Below are 26022 nucleotides of genomic sequence, written 5' to 3' on the forward strand. Positions count from 1 at the left end.
TACCATAGAAATCAATGGAAGTCGCCTCCAAGTCGGATCTCTCTGTAAAGTCAAGCGACTTTGCAGGGAAAACCCCTCCCTCCCCCCCTCCCTCCCAGAGAGCTGATTGGCCACAGGCGAAGTCGCCTGTCATGCAGGCGACTTCAAGTCGCCTTGTAATTTGCTAAAGTCGCGTCGAAGTCGCGTCGAAGTCGCGTCGAAGTCGCGTCGAAGTCGCCGTGCAAAGTCGCGCTGAAGTCGTGTTGCCCCAGTGTGAACCGAGCCTTAGGCTACATGCACACAGGACGTTTAAAATAGTCTTTCTGGATGTCGAATTATTGGCAGGAAAATGCTGCTTTAAAAACGTGCTTTTAACAGTGTTTTTTAAGCGCGTTTATGCATGTTTTTCAGCATTTTTGGGTGTTTTTTAAATTACATCCAGTTTACATTCAGCTCTGCAATGAAAAAAACGCTGATAAAAGCACGTTTTTATGTGTTTTTTTTGGGGTCAGAAGAACTGCTCTTGAATGCAATTTTGGGGCGTTTAGACAACAGCCCATAAACTCCCCTGCTGATAAACCTCAATAAGCATCCATGTGTGCATGGACACATAGGATAGCATAGAGGGTAGTTTAAGGGCTGTTAAAAACAAAAAAAAAAAAAAAAACTCCCAAAAATGTCAGTTGATCAGCTTCAGTGTGCATGAGGCCTAAGTGAACAAATAAGTTTAAAGCTGATTGATTACTATGCTCAGCTGCACCAGATACTGTATGCACCTGTTTTAAATCTCCCCATAGGCTTGCATTGAGAGAGAGGAGAAGAGTAAGCCAGAATCACTGTAAATCCCTGCTATGTAGTAATAACGGACAGGATATGAGACCGGTAGGTGTGGCTGCACTCATGTTCATAAAAATGTCCATATATACGCAGAAAACATTTTTTTATAGCATTAAGACACACTTGTAGGATTACTTGCATTTACATTACAGGGGAACGTAAGACTAAACTTTGAGGAAAGGGGGTATTGTTGTCTTCCCTTACTTCCTATGTGATCACAGAGACAGTAGGTAAGGAGCAATATCTCCGTCAAGGACACAGATAGCTAATCCTGCTTTTAGTTGAGTGGGGAAGAGTGGAATCCACTGCCAGGTTTTTAATTACTTCAGTTTGCTCTTCAGGGTAGATTTTCCCTTAATTCTGTAAGGGGAATATTTCAAACAGGGACACAATAATAAAAGCCTGACAGAAATGTTACCCCTTACATACATTATCCAAAAAAATAGTTTTGGCCAATATTCACTTTAGGTTGATTATATTAATACTTAATCTACTAAAAAGTCTAGAGGTTTCCTTTAAAAAGGATGATCACTTTGTGTTTAGTATTACTGCTTGTTATGTCTGCTGAACCAGAAAGCTGAATTACTTAATCTAGAGCTATGTGTCACCTGTCTGGCTGTGCAGTTTAAAAAATGCATGAGAATTACAAGACTGACTAGAGAATTTCAGAACCTATGACATTACCAGTACCATAACCAGGACACTTATGCACTTCAAACAAAATTCCAAGCAAAATTAATTTAAATTCTAGGCCTCATTCACACGGACACTAAGACCTGTACATTATGAATGAGGTGTTTGTTTATGTGCCTGGAGCTGTGTGCTGGCAGCCTATTATTATTATACAGAATTTGTATAGCGCTAACAGTTTGCGCAGCGCTTTACAACATTAGGGCAAGACGGCACACTTACAATACAATTAGTATAGGAGGAATCAGCGGGCCCTGCTTGTTAGAGCTTACAATCTAAGAGGGAAGGGTCAAGTGATACAAAAGGTAATAACTGTGGGGGTGAGCTGATGGAGAAAATAAAAGTACAGTTGTTAGGTGGAGGCAGAATAGGCTTCTCTGAAGAGATTTGGGTTTTCAGGGATCATCTAAAACCATACAGAGTAGGAGATAGTTGGATAGATTGGTGTAGGGAGTTCCATAGGATGGGAAAGGTCCTGGAGACGAGCATGGGAGGAGGTGATGAGGGAGCTAGAGAGCAGGAGGTCTTATGTAAGTGAATGCATATGCAGCAGCTGTACAGATACAGCAGGAAGCGGTGCATGGCCCTAAATGCACACCATGTGCATCTGGGGCTGCTTTACCCACCCCTGCACATCTATCAAATTAGGATGGCAGCTGTGTCATGAAAGTCACTGCATCTACTTACATAGGCTACCCGCACATAGCTCCAGCCACACAAGCAACTGCCTCATTTATGTTGTAGGGCAGGGTTTCTCAGCCATGGTTCCATGGATCCCTAGGGTTCCTTCAGAGGTTGCTAGGGGTTCCTTGAGCAATGAGCAATTTCTGCCTCTCAGATAAGTTCCCACTGACACTATTGATCTTTTTAGCTATCTGTAAGGGGGTAATTCTTCCTAATGACAACAAGTGTAAGGAGCATTCTTCCCACTGACCATCACACTAATGCAGTGGTCTCTAAACTGCGGTTAGGGGGCCAGACTGCAGCCCTTTTCTTCCGGCCCTTGGGGCACTATTTCATTCATGGATACCAACAATGGGGCATAATTCCCCCCACACTGGGACCAGTAAAAGGGCACAATTCCTCCCCTATGACCCAGATGATGGGCACAATTCCTCCCAATGATACCAACAATTGGGCCCAATTACTCCAATGATGGGGACAAATCTCCCACTGACCTAAAAGACAGGATATTGTTTTCTCCCACTGATGTCAGGACCTTTTCTGTTTCCAATAGTCCAGTTCCCCAAAAGTCTGAAGGACAGTAAACTGGCCCCCTGTTTGGAGAGTTTGGAAAAGCTTGGAGACCCCTGCACTAATGTATCATGAACTGTAGATATAGTTATTTTTAGCAGGGGTTCCCCCTAGAAACGTATCCCAAGGCTTCCTTTGTGTTGGAAAGGTTGAGAAAGGCTGTTGTGTGGGTTTCAGCTCTTGTGTGAATGAGGCCTAAATAATCACAAAATCAGTGAGCTTTTAATTATACATGAAGGCAGCCATATTTGCTTGTTACATATATACTGTATGATGTACTTCCCACTTAGTAACCCAACATAGTAATTGCAATTTGTATCCTAAAGCGAGTCATTGTGTCTGCTCAGACCTCTGACTTGCTAAACACAATACAATCTAGATAGCTTATCTTGTAACTGATTTTGTCTCAGCAGTCACCCAGCAAAGATGATTATTTCACTGCCTGATATACAAATAGCCACTAGAGGGAGAATCTACAACTCTGCATATGAAATACCATCATGAAAATATGAAAAAGCAGGAAAGTAAAAATGTGAAAGTCACATGAAAAAATTACTTTCAGGTAAACTTTACAATCCTTTGTCTATTATCTCTACTTAAATAATAATTCAGTGTTATGGCATCAGTTAGGTTATGTTAGTTTAGTGTCAAGGGTTAAGATTATGTGTTAAGGTTAAAGTGAACTTCGGCTTTGTCCTCGCAAGGTAAAACAATAGATTACCTTAAAGTGGGGTTCCAATTTAAAAAAAAAAAAAAAAAATTAAAAGTCAGCAGCTACAAATACTGCAGCTGCTGACTTTTAATTGGACACTTACCTGTCGCAGGGTCCAGCGATGCGGGGGATCGAAGCCCCGCTCGTCCCCCCCCTCCACTCAGCGGTGCCGGCATTCTAACTGTGGGCGCCTGGTTGTGGCTTCACAGCCGGGCACCCACTGCGCATGCGCAAGCTGCGCGCTGTCACTGGCCCCGCAATCATCTGGGACCGGTCACGTGTCTCAGATGATTGACAAGAGGGAGGGGAGAGAGGCAATCTCCCTTCCTGCGCCGAGGGAAGTGACGTCAGGAGCCCAGGCACCGAAGGAGGCAGACTACGAGGGACCCCCCCTAGCAAAAGGCATTTAGAGGTGAGTAAAAAAAAAAAAAATTTTCTCCAAATGTTTTTTTTTTATTTTTTTTTTTTTTTTGGGTTGGAACTCCACTTTAAGAGCTTACCTCACTCAGGGGTAATGCTAACCTTCCCTTGACTCCCCTTCCCCTCTGATTGCCCACAGTAGTGAAGATAATAAGCCTGTGGAAGCTTCAGATCAGTGTGGTCAGAGCTTACACATGGCTTAGAACTCTCTCCTATGGAACCACACTGGTGCTCAGCCAGCTGTCGCATGTGCACATGAGTGAAGGAAAAGTAAGCGCATATGGGCGAAATGACCGTTTTAGGATTTGATTCTTTTTTCTTTTCATATGTCTTTATTTATTTACAGTATATTATATTCACATTTACATGAAGGATAAGCTGTCCAACAAAAATGATTGTGACTGCATTTGGGACAACCTATAACGCTGCTGGGGTTCCCTTTAGAGATCATCTTTTATTTAAATGCTTTCTTTTTTTTTTAAACTGTAGTTGCAACTGCTCAAGATGCCCTGGCACTGTAATGTTTTCTGGGGGGCTTGGTCTGCATGTAAATGTGAACAAAAAACATAAAGGAGTGTGAAAAAAAATGGAATTCATATACTAAATTACCATTACCATGTTATCAGAATGGAATATTTTTTTGCAATAAAGAAAAGAAAAGAAGTTCAGTCAAAAACTAAATCTATTTGTAGCCACATTCTAAAACTAATATACCTAACCCCATTATACCTAACCCCATAAAGCAAAAATTGCTGTAATATAGCTGCTGTCTTGTGCTATATTACATATTCCACAAATCTTCACCAGGTTCTCCGAGTAGTACACCCCCTGGTGGGTGGGCAGACCCCCCTGCCCTGTCCCTTGTTTTGCACATTTGCTGGTGACAGGATCTTTACATTTTATTTTATTTATGTTTCTTTTACACTGCATCTCTTCCTGATGTCTAAATGTATGTTTATGCAAGATGTATGTTTTTTTTTCTTTGTGAATAGAAATAAAAAGTTATTAAAAAAAAAAAAAATGCTATACATACCTTTTCTGAAGCAGATCGGGTCCAGTCTCCAGCGGCAGATGGTGTGTGCAGGAGACAGCCGACCCAGCTGGGAAATTCCTGGGAAGTGACGTCACCTATAGAGTTACTATGGGGCTTCCATTGTTGGCTGCCTCCTCTGCACATGCCTACGCATAGAAGCCGCTGCTGACAGCTCAGCATGGGACCGGAGCGGCTGCAGAAAAGGTATCTATAGAAATTTTTGCTTTACAGGGCTAGATAGATTCGTTTTAGAATGTGGCTGTGAGTAGATTTAGACCCCTTTCACACTGAGGTGTTTTTCAGGCGCTAAAGGGCTAAAAAAAAGCGCCTGTAAAGCACCTGAAAAAAACGCCTCCCCTGCAGCCCCAGTGTTAGAGCCCGAGTGCTTTCAGACTAGAGTGGTGCACTTGCAGGATGTTAGAAAAAGTCCTGCAAGCAGCATCTTTGGAGCTCCTCCAGCTCCTCTGCCCATTGAAATAAATGGGCAGTGCTGCCGAAGCGCCTGAAAAGCGCTTTGGCAGAGGCGCTTTTCTGGGGCATTTAACCCTTTCTTCAGCCCCTAGCGGGGGTTAAAAGCGCCACTAAAGTGCCAATAAAACTAGCGCCGGTTTACCGCTAACACGGGGGGTCTTGTTTTTGGCTGAACTTCTACTTTAAATTGACCCTCACATTTAAAAGCAAACATTTTATTATATTGAAGCTTGCCTATTCTTAGATGTGATGACTGCATTCGTGTTCTTTTTAGCCTTCTTTTTCTTTATTCTCACTTGGTGATCTGGCCAGGAAGTCTGTTGTCTTTCAACAGAACAAGCTGTCCTGCAGCTGTAGCAGTTACTGGGTTGAGACAGCCATTTACTACTGACAGCGATGTTTACAATGTACCAACTTTTATTTATTTAAAACCTTCAAATAAACTCTAATACAGTGGGTTAATGGGTGGATCACCAGGTGAAAACAGATGGGAAAAAGCCTATAAAAGAAAACAAATGCAGCCGACACATCTAATGATTGGTAAGCTACAATATGTTACATTTTTTGTTTTGGGTTTAATACAGCTTTTAAAGGTTAGCTAAATGGTTTAATGTTGGGTTGTGGTTAAATCTTAAAGGTGACATTTAGTATAATTGTTTTTTGGATACAGCATCATACATATTAGTTATGTATAATGATTTGCATCCCATTACCTGCTGGCTACTGCGTCTGCTAAAATTTTTTCCTGCTTTGCCTCTTCAGAACTACTGGGTACTGTCCTAAGCAGCTATCTTATGACACGTTGAGAGTTAACTTCAGCCTCTGCTACAGAGAAAAGTTGCACCACTTTCCTGCCCCATTCTTCCCTCCCCACTATTCATATTGCTGGTAGACGTCTCCCAAAATGCATTGAATTCTGGGTGATAGATGGGTGGTGGAGTAGTTGAATAATAGGATTACACTGCCCATTCATGAAATTCAGATTGCAGTAATACAAATTATGTTAATAGCAGAGAAAGAGAGCAAGGGGGCGGAGGAGTGTTGCAACTTTTCTCTGTAGCAGCGGCTGCCGTTAACTTTTACAGCGCCGAAGATAGTGGCTCAGGACAGTATCGGGCGGCTATGAGGAGGCACAGAAGGGAGGAGTTTTGTAGCTGCCTGCAGGTAAAGAGATGTATATCATTATACATGACTAGTATGTATTGTGCTGTATCCCCCCCAAAAAAGCTAAACTTCAGCTTTAAGGTATAATTTTGGGGTTTTTATAGGCATAGGCTGAATTCAAATCTGTATGTTACAGTAATGCATAAAATATAGTGTGGTTCTTGAATGGCAACCAAACATACCTAGCAAGCGCAGTAAAATGCCTATGCATTTAAGCGTGCCATAACCCCTAGATTTGAACCGCCCTGAGCGTTGTAGTGCGCTACAGTTAAAACATTGCTATAGAAACCTGCATTATAGTGTGCATGCAATCCAAATCAAAATGAATGGACTGCCTCATGGCGACGCTGGGAATAATGTTAAATAAAGTGTATGTAATAACACACAACAGATGTAAATCGGCCTTTTAGCGTTTAAGTTTGGCACTGAAAATAATTATGTAGGGTTCTAGCATTAAAATACAACGCAGCACTCTGTAGACAGTGGAGACTAAATATCATAAAGTTAAAGGTAGTGATTTCAGGGAGAAGACTTTGAGGTTGATGTACTAAAGGCACATAGAGCATGTCTACTTTGCAACATGAATTTTTACTTGGGTCAATGAATGAGGCAACGCCAAGTAAAAATTCAGCTTGCAAAAGATTACCAAATTACATATAGGAAAAGTAATAAAAACAGGCTTTTTGGTCTTACATGATTGGATGATTGAAGACAGTATCACTTCACCTCATTCACCAATAATAGGTAAAGAGTCTATACGCCTTTAGTAAATCAATCACACTGTGAACAGATTTTAAAAAAAAGGTGTGTTTTGAAATTAAAAAGCTGTCCCTGAGCATCGTATAAGTGATTGTGCCTAGGCTGTCTAGGAGCAACTCAGGAGAATTATATCAGCAAACACTTCATCTCTTCTTCCCAAGGGATTCCTGTTCTCACATACTTTCCTGTAGCTCACAAGGTGAGAGGTGGCTATAATTGCTAATCTGTGTGAGACAAACTGTGTACTCACAGCAGAGAACATAAAGGAGGTGGTACCAGAATTTACATGTTAGCAGATGCTGACCCTGTATGATGCCTAAACAGAGATGGGGCCACGCAGACACAGGGAGAACATGCAAACTCCAGGCAGGTAGTGCCGTGGATGGAGTTCGAACCAATGATCCAAGTGCTGCTAGGCAGAAGTGTTTGCAGGGGAGGCTATTCCATCCATGCTGTATAGCGTGGATGGACAAATTTATTAGAGAGAGAGATCTATGCATGTATGGCTAGCCTAATGCCCTGTACACACGATAGGATTTTCCGATGGAAAATGTGTGATAGGACCTTGTTGTCGGAAATTCCGACCGTGTGTAGGCTCCATCACACATTTTCCATAGGAATTTCCGACACACAAAGTTTGAGAGCTTGCTATAAAATTTTCCGACAACAAAATCCGTTGTCGGAAATTCTGATTGTGTGTACAGAAATCCGACGCACAAAGTGCCACGCATTCTCAGAATAAACTAAGAGACGAAAGCTATTGGCTACTGCCCCGTTTATAGTCCCGATATACGTGTTTTACGTCACGGCGTTCAGAACGATTGGATTTTCCGACAACTTTGTGTGACCGTGTGTATGCAAGACAAGTTTGAGCCAACATCCGTCGGAAAAAATCCTAGGATTTTGTTGTCGGAATGTCCGATCGTGTGTACAGGGTATTAGAGTTGTAATAAACACCTGCAGATGTTACAGGGATACATTACTTAGCATGTATCCACATAACCAAACAAATAGCTCTGAGGTTAGGTCCACATTTAGGATATACAATGTCCACTTCTTGAAGGTTTTTTTAGTATCTGGCTTCACAGTAATAAAGGTTATATCAACAGCACTTTCCATCAACAGAAGGTAGGAACACCTTTGATAGCCCCTATTTTACCCTGGCAGGGACGTGTTTTGCAGCTGCTGTGCCATTTTAGTAAAAAGGGAGTGTGCAATCACAGCATTGCAAATCAGTACCCTTATGGAATGTCCAGCATGCTGAGCAGGGTCTCTCTGTTCATCAGCGCCGGTGTAGCAAAGTGAGGGCATAGTCAATGTACAGCTTCTTTTAGAATGTTGTCAGAGCAAACCATAGCTATCTTGACTTGCCAATCCCTGTTTTCACTTTAAAACAGACATTTTAATGCAAAAATTAATTTTGCATTACAAAGTCGCATTTCTGAATGGGAGCAACATTATTACTTTTTGAAATGAGTCTTGTTGTGTAACTGCTTGCATTGTATAGTCACAACATGCAATGCAAAAAGATTACTGTATTTTAAAATCGACAAAAAAAAAAAACATTTATATTGGCAATAAAAGAAAAGCTTTCTTTGAGTTGGTAATGTAAAACTCACACTTATTACAGGCGATTTGGGCAACATAGCATTTGAGCAACATAGGATTCTAATTGTCTCGCTTTTATGAAAACAGTGAAAAAAGTGAATTGAAAATGAAGGGGAGTTTTGTTTTATTATCAGCTTTACACTACAAAAATATAACGAATAGTTACCTTTTGATTAACACCCTTTTTTTTTTGCCTTGCATAAATGGCCACAACATATATGTTTCTATTTTTCCCTTTATTTCTCATGCCTGTGGTTAGCTTGTTTTTAAGGTGAGAACCCTGCTTTTTTTTCTATCCTCAGACCAGTTCCAGGTCCTTTTCCTCTCTTGTTACATCTACCTAATGGACAAACCATGCCTGTTGCTATTCCTGCCTCAATCACCAATTCCAATGTACACATACCTGCTTCAGTCCCAGTAAGTCTGCATGTGTGTGGATTCTCCTAGTAGTGTTGATGTGTAGATATGTGTAGTGGACTATTCATTGTATACTTTTTCATTTCCCTTGTGTTCATCTCATATTACCATTACTTTCTTTTCTACGTATTCAAGATTAGAAAACATATTTTTGCGTATAAGTATACTTGAAGACCTTCTCCAGCCTAAGAAATTTTCTTTCCTAAAGGGGCTTTACATTGCATCATGTGAGGGTGAAAGCTCATTGTTGGAGGACGTTCTGAAAGGCAGGAGCAGGGCCGTCTTTAAAATTGATTGGACCCTGGAAAAACATTTGCTTTGGGCCCCCCCAGGGTCAGGTCAGGCAGCAATTGCAGTTGGTTGTCAGTTGTTACAGCATATCATTACTGCTCATTGACTGGATGCTAGAGGTTACCACAGACCTTATGACTCATCGATCAGTTGCTAGAGGTTATAGCACAGCATTTCTGCTAACCGATTGGTTGCTAGAGGCTACTGCACATCCTCACCGCTCACTGACTGGTTGCTAGAGTTTACATATTTTCTGCTCACTCATTGGTTGCTAGAGGTAACATGCTTACTGCTCACTGATTGGTTGCTAGAGGCTAAATGCTTACCGCTCACTGATTGGTTGCTAGAGGTTACATGTTTACCGCTCACTGGTTGCTAGAGATTACTGCACATTATTACTGTTTAGTGATTGGTTGCTAGTGGTTACTGCACATTTATTACTGCTCAGTGATTGGTTGCTAGCTTACTGTGCATCATTAACACTTATTGGTTGCTAGAGGTCACAGCACATAAATACCGCTCACTGATTGGTTGCTGAAGGTTACAGCACATCATCTCCTTATTGCCTGCACACCATGGACTGGAGAGGTGAAGGGAGCCGCCAATAGACAGAAAATTCCTAGAACTTGCTATTAGCAATGAGCAGAGCACACACAGCTATGAAGGTTAACTGAGTGCAGCTAGGAACAGAGCCCAATAGAAGCAGTATCCCTGAGGACAGGCTGTCAGAAATAAATGACTAGATATGCCACCTGTAGTAGAACAGTGTGGAGGGGTGAGCTATGTACAGAGTGCAGGGTTAAGGGGTGAGCTATGTACAGAGTGCAGGATTGAAAGGTGAGCTATGTACAGAATGGGATGAGCTGTGTACGGAGTGTAGGATTTAGGGGTGAGCTGTGTACGGAGTGCAGTATTGAGGGGTGAGCTGTGTACGGAGTGCAGGGTTTAGGGGTGAGCTGTGTACGGAGTGCAAGGTTTAGGGGTGAGCTGTGTACGGAGTGCAAGGTTTAGGGGGGAGCTGTGTACGGAGTGCAGGCTTTAGGGGCGAACTGTGTACGGAGTGCAGGGTTTAGGGGTGAGCTGTGTACGAAGTGCAGGGTTTAGAGGTGAGCTGTGTACGGAATGTAGGGTTTTAGGAGTGAGCTGTGTATGGAGTGCAGGGTTTAGGGCTGAGCTGTGTACATCCAAGTCCCCCCCTTCCCAAGTACAAAACTCTCCTCCCCCCAGATTCCAGCTTGGAGCTCACCCCCATCAATAAACATTCTTCTGGCATCAATCCCCCCTCCTCCCCCTTTCAAAACTGAGCACATTCATAGGGTGAGCTAAATAACGTCAGAGTGGGGCTGCAGAAGAGCAGATGTAACTTACTGCATGTCCGTGGCTTGGAGCAGCTTTTGCCTGTGTAGACCAGGGGCAGCTGCTTTGGGCCCCTCAACAAAGGCGAGCCTGGGCAGATGCCCTGTTTCCCCTGGGCAGGAGTGACCACCCTTGGACTTTAACGATGTAAAATAACTTGTAGGGGCTAGAAAGTTTTAGAACTGCTCAATTTTTTTTTCTGTATATTGCAACTTTCATTGTAGAAGCCACTAAATTCACTCTTTGTTGCTCAAAACCCATATTAAACAGCTGAACTAGTGGAGGTCCAAGGGTCACGACTCTGCCTTTGACCAGAATTCCTAAAACAAAGGTGTTTCCCACTGTTGAAATTGGAAAACTACTGAAAATTGGCATAATTGAATAATACTGTATGTTGTGTTAGGAGTTTTCTGTAATTATAAAGTTGACTCCTGCTTCAGATTCCGCACCCCTGAATATTTCAACATGGATGGAGTCGCCCACAGTTTTATGAGAGTCATATTTTCACATTTTACCTCCATAGCAAGTGAACATGGTGTTGCTGTTAATGTCTCCTCTTACTTCTGCATAGCTGGCTCATGTGCCACAAAGAGAAAAGGGAAGCTATCCGAAGCTTGTGATGCTCATGTTAACATTTATATTCCCTAGAGCAACTTATGTTACAATGCAATATATACAGTACATAAAGTACATATATTGGTATATGACACATGAAGACAACTATCAACCAATGATTTCAAAAAGTGAATATGTAGGGAAAGCTGTTTGTATAAATGAAAAGGAGTAGTTAAATACAGCTATCCTCACGTTATTATTGTGCTTTACTGTATGTCTTTATTGTATGATTTGTATATTCTATTGTTTGTATATTAAATATAAATTGCAGCTACTATCCCCTGCCTGGTTATAGGGATTCTCTTTCACAGTAACTGCGGTGACCAACATTTTGGACTCAATTACTTTGACATACACTATATTACCAAAAGTATTGGGACACCTGCCTTTACACGCACATAAACTTTAATGGCATCCCAGCCTTAGTCCGTAGGATTCAATGTTGACTTAGCCCACCTTTTGCAGCTATAACAGCTTTAACTCTTCTGGGAAGGCTGTCCACAAGGTTTAGGAGTGTGTCTATGGGAATGTTTGACCATTCTTCCAGAAGCACATTTGTGAGGTCATGCAATGAATGAGAAGGCCTGGCTCGCAGTCTCCGCTCCAATTCATCCAAAAGGTGTTCTTTCAGGTTGAGGTCAGGACTCAGTGCTAACGCCACCTTTTCAGCATGTTACATACCCCTATTATTATAGTGTAACATATTGTTACCCAAAACCCCACCCCTGTACCTCTACAGCTGGAAGACTAGTATGCAAAAGCCTGGCATTGCACCAGCGATTTACTGATCGCAGGTGCAATGCTTTGCAGGCTCCTGTGTGAAAAATAATAATGAATAATGTGCATTTATTACTTTTTAAATAAAATTAGCCTTTAACCCTAACAATAAAATGTAGCCTATACTCCCTAATCCCTGACTCCAACATCAACTAAACAACCCTAAGCTAAGCCTATACACTATACTAATCCTTTGTTCTGTATACTCACCTTATCCTGTACTGGGAACAGCAATGCCAAATCCTCACAGCTCTGGGCTAAAAGCGCTATTCTTTCAAGCTTGATCTGCTTTGTCTGTGTAAGTACACCTGATATTGCCATGACTCTTGGCTGCTGTTTAGGATGGAAAGGGCTACATGCAGGCCCAGGTTCTTATGCCCCGTACACACGGTCAGATTTTCTGACCAAAAATGTTCGATGGGAGCCTTTTGTCGGAAATGCCGACCGTGTTTAGGCTCCATCAGACAGTTTCCATTGGAATTTCCGTTGCACAAAATTTGAGATCTAGTTCTCAAATTTTCCCACAACAAAATCCGTTGTAAATTCCGATTGTGTGTACACAATTCCGATGCACAAAGTTCCACGCATGCTCGGAATCAAGCAGAAGATCCGCACTGGCTATTGAACTTCATTTTTCTCGTTTGGAATTTCTGACCAACTTTGTGTGACCGTTTGTATGCAAGACAAGTTTGAGCCAACATCCGTTGGAAAAAAAAAAATGGATTTTGTTGTCGGAATGTCTGATCGTGTGTACGAGGCATAAGAGTGTGTTTTTTGAGCAGTGTAATAGGATGCAAATGCTTTTCTAAGAGATCATCAGTATTAAACTTACCAACTCAATGAAACACTGAATCGTGCCAAGAGCTCACTTTGAAACTTGTGTCCATGAAATCCAAGTCCACCGTTGGCGTACAAATAATGTATTGGTTATTGTCCCCAGTTGCATTTAGGGTTAATGAGACACAGGGAATTTAGTTTTTAGAAATTGGAGTCTGTAGCAAGGAGGTATTCCTTTTCACAGCTAATCTAAAACACCACTTTAGTAAGTCATTTTCTGGTAAAACTTCATTCTTAGCTAATATTGCAGTTGGCTTTTGCAGATATGATTGGCTGCAGAGTGCTTCTTTGCAGTGATGCTCGTTGTATTACTAATAAATATACAGTGCATCTCTAGAGCCTTCTCAACAAAAGAAATATAGTAAGAATTCCCGGGAAAAAATCTTCAGTAGTATAAATTTACCATCCAGTGCCAACAGAAGTAGAATTCCGTACTTATAAGTGAAATAAGAGCCTCTTACCAAATAATGTGGACAATGTATAAAAAAAAAAAACAATGCACATCATCACTTGTTAAATAAATTCAGCATATACAGGTGTCTTCACCATCCAGTGCACATCACCAGTGTGTTAGCACTTAATTCCATGTAAGACTATTAGCCTCTTACCCCACGGTATGGACCGCTAAAGTAATACTAAACACTCACTGTTTAATTTACATTATCCCTTCTCTTTCTGTATATGGATGATTGCACTGTATTTAATCGATATAGAGCTGTCACATGACCCAGATCTTTCCCAAGCCTGTCTGCAGGGAAATATAAGCAGGGGAAGCTTCTAGTCCTCTGCTGCTGGTCACATGTTCCAAATAATAACAGCCTTTGGAATACAGAGTAAAAATAAATAATATCAATAAACTGTTTTAAATTGTTATACAAATATATATCAAATCTTTATTATTTTGTGGAAATGTAGGTGTGGGTTGGATTTCTGCCAGTCACAGGCTGTGTCATGCCCCTCCAGTCTGTGTCTTAAAATAAGAGCGAGTTAAAGCCACCATTAATCTATATGTAATATCCCACCCACATTCTGCTTAGCTGGTTAGTGGGCATGGAAGAGGAGGAGGAGGGAGTGGGCTATCATTTACCACTGTGTATACACTCGCATGTGTGACTCTGTAGTCACATGGGCTGCTCAGATGTGATCGGGAGGAAATGCTCAGCATAGAAACTCGCTGAAAACTGATCATGTGCAGTGTTGCCACAACAGCTGCAAAATCCCTAGCTGAATTGGGGATATGAACAGAAGGTGGAGATAGAGAGCAGCGTAATCAATCAGGTTTTTTGCAGAATACAGAAAAGAAATCTCATAGTGACTGAGTGAGTATGAACAGCATGTAATAGAAAGTTTTTATTTTTATGATGTGGGTTTAGTGAAACTTTAATAGTTAAATGGTTCATAATAGAGTGTATAGGAAGCCCAGAGCATGTGATACAGTCCAGGATTCTGCACAGGCTATGCGTAGAGTTTGGATGATGGGGGAATCCTACTCTCCCCCATTTTCGCTTTATCCCTGACCCTCAAATATGGGTGAGGTATGGTGTCAAGACATTGGCTGATATAATGCCTTCTGGGTTCTTGCTACCCTTCCCTCAGCTTTCCCGTCTTTTCCACTTGCCAAGAGAGATGTTGTTTTGGTATTTTTAGCTGCAGCACGCGGCCAGGGCACAATTTCCATCCGTGACGCCATCCCGCTCTGCGCTGCGCTCCAGCCCTCTCCTTCATTTCCCAGCTGCGTTGCAACCCTCTGTTTGGACACGCTCGAGTTCCAAAGATTCCTGCTGGACTGGACGCCAGCTCCATCTGGACTAGCGAGACATGGTAACAGTGCGAGCCATTGGACATTCTTGTGCCTTCATACAGATATCTCTAATGTGAGTTTTTAATGCACCCTCTTCCATTAAAAATGACAATGTTTACTCAGAGGCACCTGTGTCTTTCTCTCTCTTTTTCACAATTTCAACAACCACCCATTCTCCAGGGTTAACCTATTAAAAAGCTGCTGGTCCAGGGAGATCTAAAAAAAATCTCTATCCTCCCTGTATGGTGCGCTGCTCTGTGTCAACTCCCCTAAGATAGAGCGCTTGTGGGAAATTTAGAAAGATGTTCCTTGTCTGGATAAAGAGGACTGGGAAGACTGTCTGCAACAGGGTCTCAAGCTCGTCATCTCTTCCAGAGACAAATTTTTACAGGTCAAATTTCTGCGTAGGGTCTATTTTACCCCTTTGAGGCTTTCTCGGATGTCCCTGGGGCAGGACTCTTTTTGTCCCTGCTGCCGGATACACCCCGGGGCCCACCCCCGCAGACCTAATTTCCTGATGAAGCACTTTGGGTGTGGCTCAGACCTGACATCACGTTATCCGCCAGCTGGCATTCAACTTTCAGAAACCGCCTGGCTTAAACGGCATCCTATGTTGTGTAGCTGCTGTGGAACTTCTACTTTTGTAAGTGTACATGTTTGCTGGAATAAAGAAGTTACGTTTGGAACATACTATGCTATGATATGTGTTTATTGCTTTCTCACTTGGTGCTGTTAACTGCTGCTGCCATGGATGGTCAGATGAGTTGTGGTTTGGGGAGATCCCATTGCATCTGAAGCGCTTATGACCATTTCTCCTAATAGTCCATACTGTGGGGCAAGAGGCTGGATAGTCTTACTTGGCATGAAGTGTGAACACACTGGTGATGTGCACTGGATGGTGAAGACACCTGTATATGCTGAATTTATTTGACAAGCGCTGTTGACTATTCTTTTTTTTATACATTGTCCACAGTATTTAGTAAGAGGCTATAATTTCATTTACCGTATATAAGCACAGAATTCTACTTCTGTTGGCACTAGATGGTGATCTATACACTACTGAAGATTCTTTCTGGGAATTATTATATTTCTTTTGTTATGAAATTAGACTTTTTTTTACATTATTAATTAAGGACTTTATGGATTATTGCACTTAGAACAGTTTTGAAGTTAATAATTGTATGTTTTTTTTTTTGTTTTTTTTATTATGAAATATTGACAAATCAAATTTTTGTTTTATTTATTTGCATATTTATTTTGTTGAGAGGTATCCAGCACTGCACTGTATATATATATATATATATTTTTTTGGTGAATTGGTATCACAAATTGGGTGTTAGCCGCATTATCCTGAATTTGTTTAACCCTAGTGCTAATTTTTTTTTGTTTCTTTGCTGGTTTCATTATGTTATTAAATCCAGTATTGTTGAGTTGGATTACAGAAGCAGCAATAAGTGTTTTATTTGTGTATTTTCCTCATCTGGAGGCAATGCATGGCAACCTTTTTTCTTCTTTGTAAAGCTCGCCCTCTAGTGGTATGTCCTTGTTTTTTTTCTTATCACTGCAGTTTGAACTGATATTCAGAACAAATTTGTTCCCGTTTGACTTAGATAATTTGTTGCGCTTTATTTAAATGCATCATTAACTGTGAATAAACTGATTGTTTAAATGATTGCATTTTTAAATCGGTACTTAACCCAAAACCAAAAATGTAAGATATATTGCAGCCTACTCTATGTGTGTGTGTGTATATATATATGTGTGTGTGTGTGTGTGTGTATATATATATATATATATATATATATGTGTGTATATGTGTATAATATTCTCACAAAAGTGAGTACACCCCTCACATTTTTGTAAATATTTTATTATATCTCTTCATGTGACAACACTGAAGAAATTACATTTTGCTACAATGTTACATAGTAGGTGAGGTTGAAAAAAGACACAAGTCCATCAAGTCCAACCTGTGTGTGTGATTTAATGTCAGTAATACATTGTATTTCCCTGTATGTTGTGGTCGTTCAAGTGCATATATAATAGTTTTTTGAAACTATCGATGCTCCCCGCGGAAACCTCCGCTTGTGGAAGGGAATTCCACATCCTTGCCGCTCTTACAGTAAAGAACCCTCTACGCAGTTTAAGGTTGAACCTCTTTTCTTCTAATTTTAATGGCTACGTGTCTTATTAAACTCCCTTCCGTGGAAAAGTTTTTTATCCCTATTGTGGGGTCACCAGTATGGTATTTGTAAATTGAAATCATATCCCCTCTCAAGCGTCTCTTCTCCAGAGAGAATAAGTTCAGTTCCCGCAATCTTTCTTCATAACTAATATCCTCCAGTCCCTTTATTCGTTTTGTTGCCTTTCTCTGTACTCGCTCCATTTCCAGCACATCCTTCCTGAGGACTGGTGCCCAGAACTAAACCGCATACTCCAGGTGAGGCTGGCCCAGAGTCTTATAGAGTGGGAGATTTATCGCTTTATCTCTTGAGTTAATCCCCTTTTTAATACATGCCAATATTCTGTTTGTTAGCAGCAGCTTGGCATTGCATGCCATTGCTGAGCATATCATCTACTAGGACCCCCAGGTTTCCATCCTTGATTCCCCCAGAGATTCTCCCCCCAGTGAGTAGATTGCATTCAAATTTTTGCCACCCAAATACATTATTTTACATTTTTCCACATTAAACCTCATTTGCCATGTAGCTTCCCACCCCATTAATTTGTTCAGATCTACTTGCAAGGTTTCCACATCCTGCGGAGAAGTTATTGCCCTACTTAGCTTAGTATCATCCACAAATATAGAGATTGAACTGTTTACCCCATCCTCCAGGTCATTTATGAACAAATTAAAATAGGATTGGTCCCAGGACAGAACCCACTTTCCACCCCTGACCATTCCGAGTACTCCCCCATTTATCACCACCCTCTGAACTCACCCTTGTAGCCAGTTTCAATCCATGTACTCACCCTATGGTCCATGCCAACAGACTTTACTTTGTACAGTAAACGTTTATGGGGAACTGTGTCAAATTCTTTTGCAAAATCCAGATACACCACGTCTACGGGCTTCCCCTTATCTAGATGGCAGCTCACCTTCTCATAGAAGGTTAATAGATTGGTTTGGCAAGAAAGATTCTTCATGAATCCATGCTGATTACTGCTAATGATACAGTTTTCATTACTTGAATCTTGTATATAGTCTCTTATCATCCCCTCCAAGAGCTTGCATACTATTGATGTTGGCTAACTGGTCTGTAATTCCCAGGGATGTATTTTAGCCCTTTTTTAAATATTGGTGCTACATTGGCTTTTCTCCAATCAGCTGGTACCATTCCAGTCAGTAGACTGTCAGTAAAATTTAAGAACAATGGTCTAGCAATTACTTGACTGAGTTCCCTAAGGACCCTCGGGTGCAAGCTATCTGGTCCCGGTGATTTTTTAATGTTAAGTTTCTCAAGTCTATTTCTAATTCTGTCCGCTGTTAGCCATGAGGGTGCTTCCTGTGATGTGTCAGGATAAACACTGCAGATTTGGTTACTGAAGCCACCCGATTCCCTCCTGAATACTGAGGAGAAGAATAAATTCAATACCTTTGCCATCTCACCATCCTTTGTAAACAGATTTCCTTCCTCATTCTTTATAGGGCCAATATGGTCTGAGCTCCCTCTTTTACTTTGTCTTTTGTGTTCTATCTTAGCTGCTCTAATTGCATCCTTACATTTTTGCATTCTTTGTAAAGTCTGAATGCTGATGATGATCCCTCAGCCTTGTATTTTTTGAGGCCTTCTCCTTTGCTTTTATATGCATTTTTACATTGGAGTTAAGCCATCCAGGACTTTTGTTCACTCTTTTAAATTTATTTCCAAATGGGATGCACTGGCTAGTGCCCTTATTTAATATGCTCTTAAAGCAAACCCATCTCTCCTCCGTGTTCTTTGTTCTTTAGATTTTATCCCAATTGATATCTTCTAGCAAGGTTCGTAGTTTAGGGAAGTTGGCTCTTTTGAAATTCAGGGTCTTTGTATTCCCCTTATGTTTCCTATTTGTGTGATTTATACTGAAGCTAATTGACCTGCGATTGCTGTTTCCTAAATTGCCCTTTATTTCCACATCCATGATCAGGTCTGTATTGTTGGTAATCAGTAAGTCTAGTAACGCTTTGTTTCTAGTTGGTGCATCTACCATCTGACCCATGAAATTGTCCTGCAAGACATTTAGGAACTGGTGAGCCTTAGACGAATGCGTGGTTCCTTCCGCCCAGTCTGTGTCTGGCTAATTAAAATCCCCCATTATGATGACACCTCCCATCCTTGCCGCTAATCCAAATTGTAATTTAGGAGGTCCATCTCCCCTCTCCTCCCTTGGGTTAGGGGGCCTATAGCATACTCCTAGTATTACTTTCCCCTTAGTTTCATCCATTTGGACCTCCCTAGCTCCCCTAGTGATGTCATCTCTCACATTCACTTGTACATTATTCTTTATATACAGGCATACCCCTCCTCTTTTTTACCCTCTCTATCCCTGCGATAAAGGGAATACCCTGAATACCCTTGAATGGTTGCCAGCCATGTAAAGTAGTGAGTGTGCAGCTTGTATAACAGTACAAAATTTGCTGTCCCCTCAAAATAACTCAACACATGGCCACTAATGTCTAAACCACTGGCAACAAAAGTGAGTACACCCCTAAGTGAAAATGTCCAAATTGGGCCCAATTAGCAATTTATATTATATTTATATATATATTACACACGCAGTATCTCACAAAAATGTGTGTGTGTGTGTGTATATATATATATATATATATATATATATATATATATATATATATATATATATATAATATAGTGGCAGAGCAAGGCTCTGTCCCTATGAAAATGGGGTTAAAGTGGACACAGAGTCTGCATATCAGCTGAGTGCAGAGCTACAGAGCATACGTTTGAAACAGAGAAAACTACTCTGGCAGTTTTCTCCAGGTTTTGCTAGTTCCTTATGGGGCTCTGTAGTTTGGCGATCCTTCAGAGTCTTGGGTGGGACGGGATCTCCAACCCTGTGTCCAGGTCTTGTGGACAGCCCCAGCCCCAGGTGCACACAGCCCATATAACGAAGGGCTGGTGAGAGCAGAAAGAGAGTGGAGGAAGGTGGAGTTGGAGCAGTGGCTGCCTAGTAAGTGTCTCTGTGTGAGAATAGATGCTGTGTGCATTGAAGGGCTTGAAGCTGTGTGCGTCCAGGGAGCCAGAAGCTGTGTGCGTTGAAGGGCTTGAAGCTGTGTGCAGCCAAGGAGCCTAAGACTGTGTGCATCCAAGCAGCTCATTTGAGAGGCCTGTACCTATAGCAGCATTACTGCTGAAGAGTAGCCAGGTGGGCTAGCATTTTCATTTGGATTTTGTGTATTTAATTGAAACTTGGACCCCTGCGTGGGATTCCTGGATGGACTTTTGTTTTGTTTTTCCCTTTAATAAACGCGGCTACCAGGCCCTTAACTATAAATGCCTATCTGATGTGGACTCACTGCACCAAAACGCATCTATCCACTTGAGCTGAACAATCCCCAATGTCACTATATATATATATATATATATATAAGTTTAGACATGGTTCACCCACAGACATTAACCAAATTCAAATCACAGTTTAGAGCAAGGGGGAATACCACTATAGAAGAACTTGTTTCATGCCTCATAAGATGAGAAATTAGGAAAAGTAATCAAATTTATCTGATAAAATACAATAACTATGAGAAAAATGATCCAATCATGGCAAACGGATATATTCCAAAGAGCCATCTTGAGCTTTGGAAGCCCCAGAGGAGAAGGAGGAAGTCCAGTTACAGCGCAGCCGGAAAGTATTCACAGTGCTTCACTTTTTCCACATTTTATGTTACAGCATTCCAAAATGGATTAAATTCATTATTTTCCTCAAAATTCTACAAACAATACCACATAATGACAACGTGAAATAAGTTTGTTTGAAATCTTTGCAAATTTCGTAAAAATAAAAAATGAAAAAAATCACATGTACATAAAAATTCAAAGCCTTTACCATGACACTCAAAATTGAGCTCAGGTGCATCCTGTTTCTACTAATCATCCTTGGGATGTTTCTACAACTTGATTGGAGTCCACCTGTGGTAAATTCAGTTGATTGGACATGATTTGCCACATACCTGTCTGTATAAGGTCCCAAAGTTAACAGTGTCAGAGCATAAACCCAACCATGAAGTGCAAGGAATTGTCTGTAGACCTCGGAGACAGGATTGTATTGAGGCACAGATCTGGGGAAGGGTACAGAAAAATGTCTGCAGCATTAAAGGTCCCAATGAGCACAGTGGCCTCCATCATTTGTAAATGGAAGAAGTTTGAAACCACCAGGACTCTTCCTAGAGTGGGCCGCCCAGCCAAACTGAGTGATTGGGGGAGAAGGGCCTTAGTCTGGGAGGTGACCAAGAACCTGATTGTCACTCTGACAGAGCTCCAGTGTTTTTCTATGAAGAGAGGAGAACCTTCCAGAAGAACGGTCATCTCTGCAGCACTCTACCAATCAGGCCTGTATGGTGGCCAGATAGAAGCCACTCCTCAGTAAAAGGCACATGACAGCTCACCTGGAGTTTGCCAAAAGGCACCTGAAGGACTCTCAGACCATGAGAAACAAAATTCTCTGGTCTGATGAAACCAAGATTAAACTCTTTGGCTTGAACGGCAAGTGTCATGTTTGGAGGAACCAGGCCCTGCTCATCACCTGACCAATACCATCCCTACAGTGAAACATGGCAGTGGCAGCATCATGCTGCATGGATGTTTTTCAACGGCAGGAACTGGGAGACTAGTCAGGATCGAGGTAAAGATAAATGCAGCAATGTACAGAGAGACATCCTTGATGTCTCCCTGAAACCTACTCCAGAGCGCTCTGGACCTTGGACAGGGGCAAAGGTTCATCTTCCAACAGGACAATGACCCTAAGCACACAGCCAAGACAACAAATGAGTAGCTAGGGGACAACTCTGTGAATGTCCTTGAGCGGCCCAGTAAGAGCCCAAAATTTAACCTGATTGAACATCTCTGGAGAGATCTGAAAATGGCTGTTCACCAACGCTCCCCATCCGACCTAATGGAGCTTGAGAGGTCCTGCAAAGAAGAATGGGAGAAACTGCCCAAAAAATGGTGTGCCAAACTTCATCATAGTCAAAAAGACTTAAGGCTGTAATTGGTGCCAAAGGTGCTTCAACAAAGTTTTGAGCAAAGCCTGTGAAAACTCATGTACGTGGGATTTTTTAAAATAAATTTGCAAAGATTTTGCAAAGATTCCAAACAAACTTCTTTCACGTTGTTAAGATCATTAGAGCACAAGTCGCATGCCAAAGTCGGATCAGTTAAGACCGCGATCCGACTTCAGTGATTTTCAATGGGCTGAAGTAGGATCAAAGTTTGGACCAAAGTAGTGCAGGTAGCATTTTCAAAATCGGACCGACTTGTGTCAGACCGGTTAAGACGGGTCTCATAGGGAAACATTGATTTTCACATGTCATGCGATATGAGCGCCAAATATCGGAGCGTCTGTTGTACTAGTGTGAACCCGGCCTAAAGATCCCTGAAGTGCTGTCAAAACAGGTAGCTGTTTATTAGTGTATGCACCTGAGTAGCTGTGCTGTTCAACAACAGAACAATGACTGTTTAGTAGAGTTTTCATTTCACTTAGTAAAGGGGAATGACAGAGGAGTTTATCTCCATGTAAGGATTGTGTAGCTGAGAATTGTACATCTACCTGAGTATGATCTCATTAACCTTTTCAGCAGATGACCAGCATTATCTTCATTATCCACATGCCCAGTTTTATTCATTTATATATAATTATTTAAAGCTGAACTCCGGGTAGAAATGTGTGTGTGTGTGTGTGTGTGTGTGTGTGTATATATATATATTTTTTTTTTATATATTTTCTTATTCATTTCTTGGTGTTATAGTGCACAGTTTCCTTGCTAGTCAGAAATCCAGCCTTGTTTGTGCTGTGATGAGCCCTCTATTCCCCTATTATCCCATTCATAAGACCGGTGGCTGCTGTGTCCTCTATTCTCTTGGCCACCGGTCTTGTACATTCCCCTCCTGTAGTTCTCTGTAAGCAAGCAGTGATGTGATTGCATCACTACTCGCTGCAGTTGATGGATCTGAGAGTCTCAAACTCCCAGCCTGGTCTGCCCACTGTACAGGCCAGGAGTCCTGATTCATCTCATTCACACCCACAGCCCAGCCCACCCCACCCCACCCCACCATGCCGCCCAGTCAGACTGTAGTTATTAGTAATGTGAGCGGTGATGTGAATGGGCGGGACTGTGCGCGTGAATAAGATGGACCAGACTCCTGACCTGTCAACCTATTATCAAGATAGAGCAACATCAGCTGTGGGTGTGCGGTTGCCATCATCCCTATTTGTTTACAAGTACAATTGATATCCTCTACTGGGATTTTAAGGCAACCAAAAAATTGCATGAAAGAAGATTTTCTTTACATATGAAACATCTTTTACACTGTATTACATGTCCCTAAATAAAACTCAAATAAAATCAAGTATCAAAATTGTTCACACTATGTGGAATATGTTACAACGTTCATAAGTTCAATGGTACAACATAATAATATTGAAGTGTTGAGTGGTACCCCCAGAACAAAATAACACTGAGCAACCATAGAATCCTAAGATTGCCAGCTTTCTCCAATGGACTGGGATATCCAAATCGTTTCGAATCTTTAACTTTCATCTTTATCAGGGATAAAGTACCACTCTGCAAGGCAAGATGCTACAGATGAAACCTATTTTCAAAAGGGAAATTAACTTTATAATAGTGACAGCCTTTTCTCAGTATAACATTGGTATGCAACACTTACAAGAACAGCACTGAGCCCATTGTCCTTCCATGCCCAGGTGTCAGACCTCCCTGGAGATGAGTCATGAGCATACAAGGAGTATATGTTTTCATAGGTACTTATTCATACTCCCCAGGGGCATAATCTGGGCACCAAAAAAAGCTAATATATGATATAAAGTATACAATTTCCAGCTTCCACGAAAGAGGATGGTATACACTAACCTGCCACTATATTAGGTACACCTGTTCAATTGCTTGGTAACATAAATTCCTAATCAGCCAATCACATGGCAGCAACACAATGCATTTAAGCATCTATATGTGGTGAAGACGACTTGCTGAAGTTCAAGCCGAGCATCAGAATGGGGAAGAAAAGGGATTTAAGTGACTGAACATGTCATGGTCATTGGTGCCAGACGGGCCGGTCTAAGTATTTCAAAAGTTGCAGATCTACTGGGGTTTTCACACACAACCATCTCTAGGGTTTACAGAGAATGGTCCAAAAAAAGAGAAAATATCCAGTGAGCGACAGCTGTGTGGATAAAAAAATGCCTTGATGTCAGAGGAGAATGGGCAAACTGGTTTGAGATAATAGAAAAGTAACAGTAACTCAAATAACCACTTGTTACAACCAAGGTATGCAGAATCCATCTCTGAACGCACAACGCATCGAACCTTGAAGCAGATGGGCTACAGCAGCAGAAGACCATACCAGTTGGCACTCCTGTCAGCTAAGAGCAGGAAACTGAGGCTACAATTCCCACAGGCTCACCAAAATTGGACAATAAAGATTGGAAAAAACATTGCCTGGTCTGATGAGTCTCAATTTCAGCTGCAATGGTAGGGTCAGAATTTGGCGTAAACAACATGAAAGCATGGATCCATCCTGCCTTGTATCAACGGTTCAGGGTTGTGGTGGTAGTGTAATAGTGTGGGGGATATTTTCTTGACGCACTTTGAGCCCCTTAATACCAACTGAGCATTGTTTAAATGCCATGGCCTACCTGAGTATTGTTGCTGACCATGTCCATCCCTTTATGACTACAGTGTACCCATCTTCTGATGGCTACATCCAGCAGGATAATGCACCATGTCACAAAGTTCAAATCGTCTCAAACTGGTTTCTTGAACATGACAATGAGTTTTCTGTACTCCAGTGGCCTCCACAATCACCAGATCTCAATCCAAAGGAGCACCTTTGGGATGTGGCGGAACAGGAAATTTGCATCATGGATTTCTACCTGACAAATCTGCAGCAACTGCATGATGATATCATGTAAATATGTACCAAATTCTCTGAGGAATGTTTCCAATACCTTGTTGAATCTATGCCACAAAGAATTAAGGTAGTTCTGAAGGCAAAATGGGGTCCAACCCTGTACTAGCAAGGTGTACCTAGTGTCCAGTGAGTGTATATCTGCAACAAGCGAGGGTGATGCCAATGCCCAGGAGCCAAGTTTACTGAATATATTGATAAATCTCCCTCATGTAAACAAAGACATGAAAAGGAGCATAACAAAACCAAACGAAGATAATTTGTCCACATATATTCACCTGTCATTGGTTTGAGAGTAAGCTGAAATGGTTTCAACAAAACATTCAAAGCTAGGTACTTTGGTTGCCTTAGAAATCCCAGCAGAGGATATCAATTGTACTTGGCCTGTCAATCTATGCTGCATAGTGGGCAGATCGGATTGGGATCTGAGATGTGATTACAATTGGTCTGAGGATCTTGGTGAGAGCAATTTAGTGGTTAAGTCCCAAAGAAGATATGTACTGCTCAGGTTCTAGGAGAGATAGGTCTCTGGAAGTCAAAGTGAATATAGTGTAGTCGCCTATAAATCCAGAGTGCCTAATGGAGAGTGAATGGCGGTAAAGTTGAGTGGTGTAAGACCCAATAGTGAAGCATGGGAGAAACAGGCTTGGGTGTCACTAACTGTAAACAAATGGTGGTAGTGTCAGGCCTCAAAAGAATCTGGACCTGGATGAACCTGAGCTCGAGGGAGAAGACCTGGATCAAAAGTGCTGTCTTCTATGTTCTCTATGAGGGGGACGTACAAGCATTGGTGGTTCCTTGGTAAAGTCAAGCCACTTGATCTCAATCACCCCCAAGTAAAGAAATGGAAAAGGGCAGAGAA

At 41.6% G+C, this 26022-nt stretch overlaps 1 protein-coding gene across 4 annotated transcripts in view; it reads left to right on the forward strand.

The window, feature by feature from the left end:
* ATF2 (activating transcription factor 2) overlaps positions 1 to 26022 on the forward strand; it is a 198095-nt gene that overhangs the window by 63263 nt on the left and 108810 nt on the right. For all 4 annotated transcript variants that reach the window (XM_073633852.1, XM_073633856.1, XM_073633853.1 and 1 more), the window contains one exon: positions 9230 to 9344. In XM_073633852.1, the coding sequence (XP_073489953.1) occupies positions 9230 to 9344 (115 nt within the window). The remainder of the gene's footprint in view (positions 1 to 9229; positions 9345 to 26022) is intronic.

This window comes from Aquarana catesbeiana, linkage group LG06, assembly GCF_042186555.1.
Source record: "Aquarana catesbeiana isolate 2022-GZ linkage group LG06, ASM4218655v1, whole genome shotgun sequence".
Taxonomy (NCBI): domain Eukaryota; kingdom Metazoa; phylum Chordata; class Amphibia; order Anura; family Ranidae; genus Aquarana; species Aquarana catesbeiana.